This window comes from Nerophis ophidion, linkage group LG17 (assembly GCF_033978795.1).
Source record: "Nerophis ophidion isolate RoL-2023_Sa linkage group LG17, RoL_Noph_v1.0, whole genome shotgun sequence".
Lineage (NCBI taxonomy): Eukaryota > Metazoa > Chordata > Actinopteri > Syngnathiformes > Syngnathidae > Nerophis > Nerophis ophidion.
Window position 1 is genome coordinate 6,080,335 of NC_084627.1, and position 8,930 is coordinate 6,089,264.

The following is an 8,930-nucleotide window of genomic DNA, read 5'->3' on the forward strand; positions in this document are numbered from 1 at the left end:
GTTAGGGCCACACTCGTTAGGGTGACACTTGTTAGGGCCACACTTGTTAGGGTGACACTTGTGAGGGTGACACTCGTTAGGGCCACACTCGTTAGGACCACACTTGTCAGGGCAACACTTGTTAGGACCACTCTTGTTAGGGCGACACCTGTTAGGAACACACTTGTTAGGGTGACACCTGTTAGGGTGACACTTGTTAGGGCAACATTTGTTAGGACCACACTTGGTAGGGTGACACTTGTGAGGGTGACACTCGTTAGGGCCACACTCGTTAGGACCACACTTGTCAGGGCAACACTTGTTAGGACCACACTTGTTAGGGCGACACCTGTTAGGAACACACTTGTTAGGGTGACACTTGTTAGGGTGACACTTGTTAGGGCCATACTTGTTAGGGTGACACTTGTGAGGGTGACACTTGTTAGGGTGACACGTGTTAGGGCGACACTTGTGAGGGTGACACTCGTTAGGACCACACTTGTTAGGGTGACACTTGTTAGGGTGACACTTGTTAGGGTGACACTCGTTAGGGCCACACTTGTTAGGGCAACACTTGTTAGGACCACACTTGTTAGGGCGACACCTGTTAGGAACACACTTGTTAGGGCGACACCTGTTAGGAACACACTTGTTAGGGTGACACTTGTTAGGGTGACACTTGTTAGGGCCACACTTGTTAGGGTGACACTTGTGAGGGTGACACTTGTTAGGGCAACACTTGTTAGGGTGACACTCGTTAGGACCACACTTGTTAGGGCGACACTTGTTAGGATCACACTTGTTAGGGCGACACCTGTTAGGAACACACTTGTTAGGGCGACACCTGTTAGGAACACACTTGTGAGGGTGACACTTGTTAGGGTGACACTTGTTAGGGCCACACTTGTTAGGGTGACACTTGTGAGGGTGACACTTGTTAGGGCAACACTTGTTATGACCACACTTGTTAGGGCGACACCTGTTAGGAACACACTTGTTAGGGCGACACTTATTAGGGTGACACTTGTTAGGGCCACACTTGTTAGGGTGACACTTGTTAGGGTGACACTCGTTAGGAACACACTCGTTAGGGTGACACTTGTTAGGGCCACACTCGTTAGGGTGACACTTGTTAGGGCCACACTTGTTAGGGTGACACTTGTGAGGGTGACACTCGTTAGGGCCACACTCGTTAGGACCACACTTGTCAGGGCAACACTTGTTAGGACCACACTTGTTAGGGCGACACCTGTTAGGAACACACTTGTTAGGGTGACACTTGTTAGGGTGACACTTGTTAGGGCAACATTTGTTAGGACCACACTTGTTAGGGTGACACTTGTTAGGGTGACACGTGTTAGGGCGACACTTGTGAGGGTGACACTCGTTAGGAGCACACTTGTTAGGGTGACACTTGTTAGGGCGACACTTGTTAGGGCGACACTTGTTAGGGTGATACTTGTTAGGGTAACACTTGGGTGAAAGTTGAGGTGACACTTGAGTTGACAATTGAGGTGAAACTCGTTAAGGTGAAACTGGAGGTGACACTTGAGGTGACATTTGAGGTGACACTCATTAGGGTGACACTTGTTAGGGTGACATTTGAGGTGACATTTGTTAGGGTGACACTTGAGGTGACATTTGAGGCGACACTTATAAGGCTGACACTTGAGGTGACAGTTGAAGTGACACTTGAGGTGAAACTTGAGATGACACTTGAGGTGACAATTAAGGTGACACTTGATAGGGTGAAACTCAAGGTGACACTTGAGGTGAAACTCAAGGTGACACTTGAGGAGACACTCAGAGTGACATTTGAGGTGACATTGGAAGTGACACTTGAAGTGAAACTCGAGGTGACACTTGAGGTGACACTCAGAGTGACACTTGAGATGAAACTTGAGGTGACACTTGAGGTGACACTTGAGGTGACACTCAGAGTGACACTTGAGATGAAACTTGAGGTGACACTTGAGGTGACACTTGAGGTGACACTTGAGGTGACACTCAGAGTGACATTTGAGATGAAACTTGAGGTGACACTTGAGGTGACACTTGAGGTGACACTCAGAGTGACATTTGAGGTGACACTTGAGGTGACACTCAGAGTGACATTTGAGGTGACATTGGAAGTGACACTTGAAGTGAAACTCGAGGTGACACTTGAGGTGACACTCAGAGTGACACTTGAGATGAAACTTGAGGTGACACTTGAGGTGACACTTGAGGTGACACTCAGAGTGACATTTGAGGTGACACTTGAGGTGACACTCAGAGTGACATTTGAGGTGACATTGGAAGTGACACTTGAAGTGAAACTCGAGGTGACACTTGAGGTGACACTCAGAGTGACATTTGAGGTGACACTTGAGGTGACACTCAGAGTGACATTTGAGGTGACATTGGAAGTGACACTTGAAGTGAAACTCGAGGTGACACTTGAGGTGACACTCAGAGTGACACTTGAGATGAAACTTGAGGTGACACTTGAGGTGACACTCAGAGTGACATTTGAGGTGACACTTGAGGTGACACTCAGAGTGACATTTGAGGTGACATTGGAAGTGACACTTGAGATGACACTTACCTTTCCTTTGCAGAAATTCTTGATGTCGTCCTCAGTGAGTTCCTGGTCATCTGCCACTTTCACACATGCACAAACTTCTTCCCCCATGCGGGGGTCATCCACCCCCACCACCTGGCACACGCACACACACACACACACACACACACACACACACACACACACACACACACACACACACACACACATAGGTGAGAAGTGATGTTGAAGGGTGTGTAAGGTGTGCACTCACCTGCACTTCTTTGACTTTGGGGTGTGTGTGGATCAGCTGTTCCAGCTCAACAGGGTAAATGTTCTCTCCTCCTCGGATGATCATGTCCTTGATGCGACCTTGCAGGCGACAGTAGCCAAACTCGTCCAAGCTGCCCAGGTCCCTGACACACACACACACACACACACACACACACGTATAGGAGCAGTGTGCCAGCAGGTGTGGGTGTGGCGGACTCACCCGGTCTTGTACCATCCCTCCTGAGTGATGGACAGGTGTGTGGCGTGGGGGTCGCCCCAGTAGCCCCTCATCACACAGTAGCCACGGATCAGGATCTCCCCTGAACAGCCCAGAGGAACCATCTCCCCGCTGCTGGGGTTCACAATCTTTGCCTGTGGACACGCCCACTACCTGTCACCCAGTCTTTGGCTGGGGAAATGTGCTGGGGGAGAGTGGCCGAGTGGCCGAGTGGGAGAGTGGGAGAGTGGGAGAAAGAGTGAGTGGGAGAGTGGCCGAGTGGCCGAGTGGGAGAAAGGGAGAAAGGGTGAGTGGGAGAAAGGGTGAGTGGGAGAGTGGGAGAGAGGGAGAGTGGGAGAGTGGGAGAAAGGGTGAGTGGGAGAGTGGCCGAGTGGGCGAGTGGGAGAGTGGGAGAAAGGGTGAGTGGGAGAGTGGCCGAGTGGGCGAGTGGGAGAGTGGGAGAGAGGGAGAGTGGGAGCGTGGGTGAGTGGGAGAGTGGGAGAGTGGGAGAGAGGGAGAGTGGGAGAGTGGGAGAGAGGGAGAGTGGGAGCGTGGGTGAGTGGGAGAGTGGGAGAGTGGGAGAGAGGGAGAGTGGGAGCGTGGGTGAGTGGGTGAGTGAGCGAGTGGGAGAGTGGGTGAGTGGGAGAGTGGGAGAGTGGCCGAGTGGGCGAGTGGGAGAGAGGGAGAGTGGGAGCGTGGGTGAGAGGGGGAGTGGGAGAGTGGGAGAGAGGGAGAGTGGGAGCGTGGGTGAGTGGGTGAGTGAGCGAGTGGGAGAGTGGGTGAGTGGGAGAGTGGCAGAGTGGGTGAGTGGGTGAGTGGGAGAGTGGGTGAGTGGGTGAGTGGCCGAGTGGGTGAGTGGGAGAGTAGCCGAGTGGGAGAGTGGGCGAGTGGGTGAGTGGCCGAGTGGGCGAGTGGGAGAGTGGGCGAGTGGGCGAGTGGGCGAGTGGCCGAGTGGGCGAGTGGCCGAGTGGGAGAGTGAGCGAGTGGCCGAGTGGGCGAGTGGCCGAGTGAGCAAATGGGTGAGTGGGAGAGTGGGAGAGTGGGAGAGTGGGTGAGTGAGTGAGTGGGAGAGAGGGAGAGTGGGAGAGTTGGTGAGTGGGTGAGTGGGAGAGTGGGTGAGTGGCCGAGTGGGAGAGTGGGAGAGTGGCCGAGTGGGAGAGTGGCCGAGTGGGCGAGTGGGAGAGTGGGCGAGTGGCCGAGTGGGCGAGTGGCCGAGTGAGCAAATGGGTGAATGGGAGAGTGGGAGAGTGGGAGAGTGGGTGAGTGAGTGAGTGGGAGAGAGGGAGAGTGGGAGAGTTGGTGAGTGGGTGAGTGGGAGAGTGGGTGAGTGGCCGAGTGGGAGAGTGGGAGAGTGGCCGAGTGGGAGAGTGGGAGAGAGGGAGAGTGGGAGCGTGGGTGAGTGGGTGAGTGAGCGAGTGGGAGAGTGGGTGAGTGGGAGAGTGGCAGAGTGGGTGAGTGGGTGAGTGGGAGAGTGGGTGAGTGGGTGAGTGGCCGAGTGGGTGAGTGGGAGAGTAGCCGAGTGGGAGAGTGGGCGAGTGGGTGAGTGGCCGAGTGGGCAAGTGGGAGAGTGGGCGAGTGGCCGAGTGGGCGAGTGGCCGAGTGGGCGAGTGGCCGAGTGGGAGAGTGAGCGAGTGGCCGAGTGGGCGAGTGGCCGAGTGAGCAAATGGGTGAGTGGGAGAGTGGGAGAGTGGGAGAGTGGGTGAGTGAGTGAGTGGGAGAGAGGGAGAGTGGGAGAGTTGGTGAGTGGGTGAGTGGGAGAGTGGGTGAGTGGCCGAGTGGGAGAGTGGGAGAGTGGCCGAGTGGGAGAGTGGCCGAGTGGGCGAGTGGGAGAGTGGGCGAGTGGCCGAGTGGGCGAGTGGCCGAGTGAGCAAATGGGTGAATGGGAGAGTGGGAGAGTGGGAGAGTGGGTGAGTGAGTGAGTGGGAGAGAGGGAGAGTGGGAGAGTTGGTGAGTGGGTGAGTGGGAGAGTGGGTGAGTGGCCGAGTGGGAGAGTGGGAGAGTGGCCGAGTGGGAGAGTGGGAGAGAGGGAGAGTGGGAGAGTGGGTGAGTGGCCGAGTGGGAGAGTTGGTGAGTGGGCGAGTGGGAGAGTGGGAGAGAGGGAGAGTGGGAGCGTGGGTGAGTGGGTGAGTGAGCGAGTGGGAGAGTGGGTGAGTGGGAGAGTGGGAGAGTGGCCGAGTGGGCGAGTGGGAGAGAGGGAGAGTGGGAGCGTGGGTGAGAGGGGGAGTGGGAGAGTGGGAGAGAGGGAGAGTGGGAGCGTGGGTGAGTGGGTGAGTGAGCGAGTGGGAGAGTGGGTGAGTGGGAGAGTGGCAGAGTGGGTGAGTGGGTGAGTGGGAGAGTGGGTGAGTGGGTGAGTGGCCGAGTGGGTGAGTGGGAGAGTAGCCGAGTGGGCGAGTGGCCGAGTGAGCAAATGGGTGAGTGGGAGAGTGGGAGAGTGGGTGAGTGAGTGAGTGGGAGAGAGGGAGAGTGGGAGAGTTGGTGAGTGGGTGAGTGGGAGAGTGGGTGAGTGGCCGAGTGGGAGAGTGGGAGAGTGGCCGAGTGGGTGAGTGGGAGAGTGGGAGAGAGGGAGAGTGGGAGAGTGGGTGAGTGGCCGAGTGGGAGAGTTGGTGAGTGGGCGAGTGGGAGAGTGGGAGAGAGGGAGAGTGGGAGCGTGGGTGAGTGGGTGAGTGAGCGAGTGGGAGAGTGGGTGAGTGGGAGAGTGGCCGAGTGGGTGAGTGGGTGAGTGGGAGAGTGGGTGAGTGGGTGAGTGGCCGAGTGGGTGAGTGGGTGAGTGGGAGAGTAGCCGAGTGGGAGAGTGAGCGAGTGGGTGAGTGGGAGAGAGGGAGAGTGGGAGAGTTGGTGAGTGAGTGAGTGGCCGAGTGGGTGAGTGAGCGAGTGGGTGAGTGGGAGAGAGGGAGAGAGTTGGTGAGTGGGAGAGTGGGTGAGTGAGCGAGTGGGTGAGTGGGAGAGAGGGAGAGTGGGAGAGTGGGTGAGTCGGTGAGCGGGAGAGTGGGTGAGTGGCTGAGTGGGAGAGTGGGAGAGTGGGTGAGTGGGTGAGTGAGCGAGTGGGTGAGTGGGTGAGTGGAAAAGAGGGAGAGTGGGAGAGTTGGTGAGTGGCCGAGTGGGTGAGTGGGAGAGAGGGAGAGTGGGTGAGTGGCCAAGGAAGAGACAGGGTGAGTGGCCGAGTGGGAGAGTGGGAGCGTGGGTGAGTGGCCGAGTGGGCGAGTGGGTGAGTGGGTGAGTGGCCGAGTGGGTAAGTGGGTGAGTGGGTGAGTGGGAGTGTGGGTGAGTGGGAGAGTGGGTGAGTAGGAGAGTGGGTGAGTGGGAGAGTGGGTGAATGGGTAAGTAAGTGAGTGGGTGAGTGGGAGCGTGGGAGAGTGGCCAAGTGGGTGAGTGGGAGAGTGGGTGAATGGGTGAGTAAGTGAGTGGGTGAGTGGGAGCGTGGGAGAGTGGCCAAGTGGGTGAGTGGGAGAGTGGGTGAATGGGTGAGTAAGTGAGTGGGTGAGTGGGAGCGTGGGAGCGTGGGAGAGTGGGAGAATGGGTGAGTGGGAGAGTGGGAGAGTAGGAGAGTGGGTGAGTGGGTGAGTGGGTGAGTGGGAGAGTGGGAGAGTGGGAGAGTAGGAGAGTGGGAGAGTGGGCGCTACCTCAGTGTGGTCCATGATGTAGCCCACAGTCTCACACTTCCTCTCCAGGTTGTCCAAGGGCGAGCCACAGAAGGTCACAGGACTGTTTTCTGTGGTTCCATATCCTATCTACATCATGTTTATACTTTATTACATCTTCTTATCAACCTGTCTCTTACTACACTATATATATATATATATATATATATATATATATATATATATATATATATATATATGTATATATATATATATATATATATATATATATATATATGTATATGTATACATATATATATATATATATATATATATATATATATATATGTATATATACATATATATATATATATATATATATATGTATACATATACATATATATATATATATATATATATATATATATATATATATATATATATATATATATATGTATATATATATGCAGTGTGTCTTTTGTACATATTACATATTGTTATGAAGGTGTCATTAGGTGTATAAAACGTTGATGGAGGGTTTTGAAGGTGTTTTAGAGGCTTTGAAGGGCACTCCTGTGAGCTGCCTCTCGCTAGTGTCCTTTTAGCCTTCAGAATGTAAAAAAAAGGGCCCTGCCTCCTCATGAATGTGAAGGTGTGGCGTTCCCTCGGAGCGTGGCGTTAAAGGTCGGGTGGCAGGAATGTGGGGATGAAGAGAGGTCACACTTCCTCTCACGGAGCTTGTCAATGCGAGCAGTGTTTGGCTGAGGGGCGTCCCCCCTCCCTCCATCAGGACTCCGCCCACTCCCCTTTCCCCCGTGCCAGAGCGGCCGCCCACTCAGTCTGCGCGAGGACGACATGCGGCGCCTCAGTTGCCCGCTGCTGCTGCTGCTGCTGGGCACCTTTTGGATGGCCGGGGGGGCGCCCAGCCAGTGCCCGCGCCCCTGCCATTGCCACGGCGACCTGCAGCACGTCATCTGCGACGGCGTGGGCCTGAAGAAGATCCCCCGCGTGTCCCAGTCCACCCGGCTGCTCAACCTGCAGAGGAACGCGCTGGGCGGAGTTCCCAGCGGCGCCTTGGGCGAGAGCGGCGGGCTGGTGTCGCTGCACATGCAACACTGCCAGCTGCGCCACATCGCCGCGCACGCCTTCAAGGGGCTGACCAAGCTGGTCTACCTTTACCTGTCCCACAACCACATCAGCAGCATCCAGCCCTCCGCCTTCGACGACCTGGCCCAGCTCACCTACCTCCACCTGGACCACAACCGGCTGGGCGAGCTGGCCAAGGGAATCTTCTCGCCGCTGGTCAACCTCTTCGTGCTGCGCCTGGACCACAACAAGCTTCGCCAGCTGCGGCCCGGAGTCTTCGCCGGCGCCAAAGATCTGCGCTGGCTGCACCTGAGCGGGAACGAGCTGAGCACGCTGCACGCCGGCTCCCTGGACGGCGTGGAGAACCTGGCCGTGCTGCACCTGGACCGCAACAAGATGGCTGCCTACCCCGCCGCCGCCCTCAGCAAGCTGCGTGTGCTGGAGGAGTTGGCGCTGAGCAGGAACCCCGTGAGGAGCCTCCCCGACCACGCCTTCCGCAGCTTCGGCCGCTACGTGGAGAAGCTCCACTTGGACCACATGGGCCTGGAGAAGGTCAGTGGGCGGGGCCACACTCCATCTTTCTTTCCACAGGCCAGGTAAACACGCTACTTTTAGCCTGCGCACACAAACACTTCCCGCCACAGGCTGGACGCCGGCCATTTTCCTGCTGGATGGCGGCACCGCACTGGAAATTTCCAAAGAGCTTTTCTCTCTTTGTGGAGTCACACCTGGACGAAGCTTTTAGCGCCTGTCCGTCTTCAGCGCTCTTCTCTTCCTGCACATGTCGTCCCCCGCCGCCACTTTGTGGGCGGGACCACAAACTGCCCGTGTTGACCACTCTTCTCTTCCTGCAGATGTCCCCCGCCGCCTTTGAGGGCGTGACCGCGCTCACCTCGCTGCACCTGGACAACAACAAACTGCACTCGCTGCCCCCGACTCTCAACTTGGCCACACTCGCCAACTTCACGCTCAACAACAACCCCTGGACTTGTACCTGCCAGCTGGCGCCGCTCCGCAGGTAACTGCCCCGCCCCGCCCCCTGCACACACTCACACACTTCAACACACACACTCTCGTGCACGCTCAGACTACACACACACACACACACACACACACACACACACACACACACACAGGCTACACACAGACTACTCACACAGACTTAAACACACACAAACACTCACGTGCACGCTCAGACTACACACACACACACACACACACACACAGGCTACACACAGACTACTCACACAGACTT

At 55.9% G+C, this 8,930-nt stretch overlaps 2 protein-coding genes across 4 annotated transcripts in view; one reads left to right on the top strand and one right to left on the bottom strand.

The window, feature by feature from the left end:
- The window catches only part of LOC133535870 (medium-chain acyl-CoA ligase ACSF2, mitochondrial-like), a 55,720-nt gene that overhangs the window by 9,484 nt on the left and 37,306 nt on the right, over window positions 1–8,930 (bottom strand). For all 3 annotated transcript variants that reach the window (XM_061875884.1, XM_061875882.1, XM_061875883.1), the window contains exons 11-14: window positions 6,632–6,739; window positions 3,015–3,166; window positions 2,796–2,937; window positions 2,567–2,677 (exon numbers count right to left, since the gene is read on the bottom strand). In XM_061875884.1, coding sequence (XP_061731868.1) covers window positions 2,567–2,677; window positions 2,796–2,937; window positions 3,015–3,166; window positions 6,632–6,739 — 513 coding nt within the window. The remainder of the gene's footprint in view (window positions 1–2,566; window positions 2,678–2,795; window positions 2,938–3,014; window positions 3,167–6,631; window positions 6,740–8,930) is intronic.
- The window catches only part of LOC133535873 (chondroadherin-like), a 9,596-nt gene continuing 7,978 nt past the window's right edge, over window positions 7,313–8,930 (top strand). The window contains exons 1-2 of the mRNA XM_061875890.1: window positions 7,313–8,227; window positions 8,530–8,693. Coding sequence (XP_061731874.1) covers window positions 7,445–8,227; window positions 8,530–8,693 — 947 coding nt within the window. The 5' untranslated portion in view covers window positions 7,313–7,444. The remainder of the gene's footprint in view (window positions 8,228–8,529; window positions 8,694–8,930) is intronic.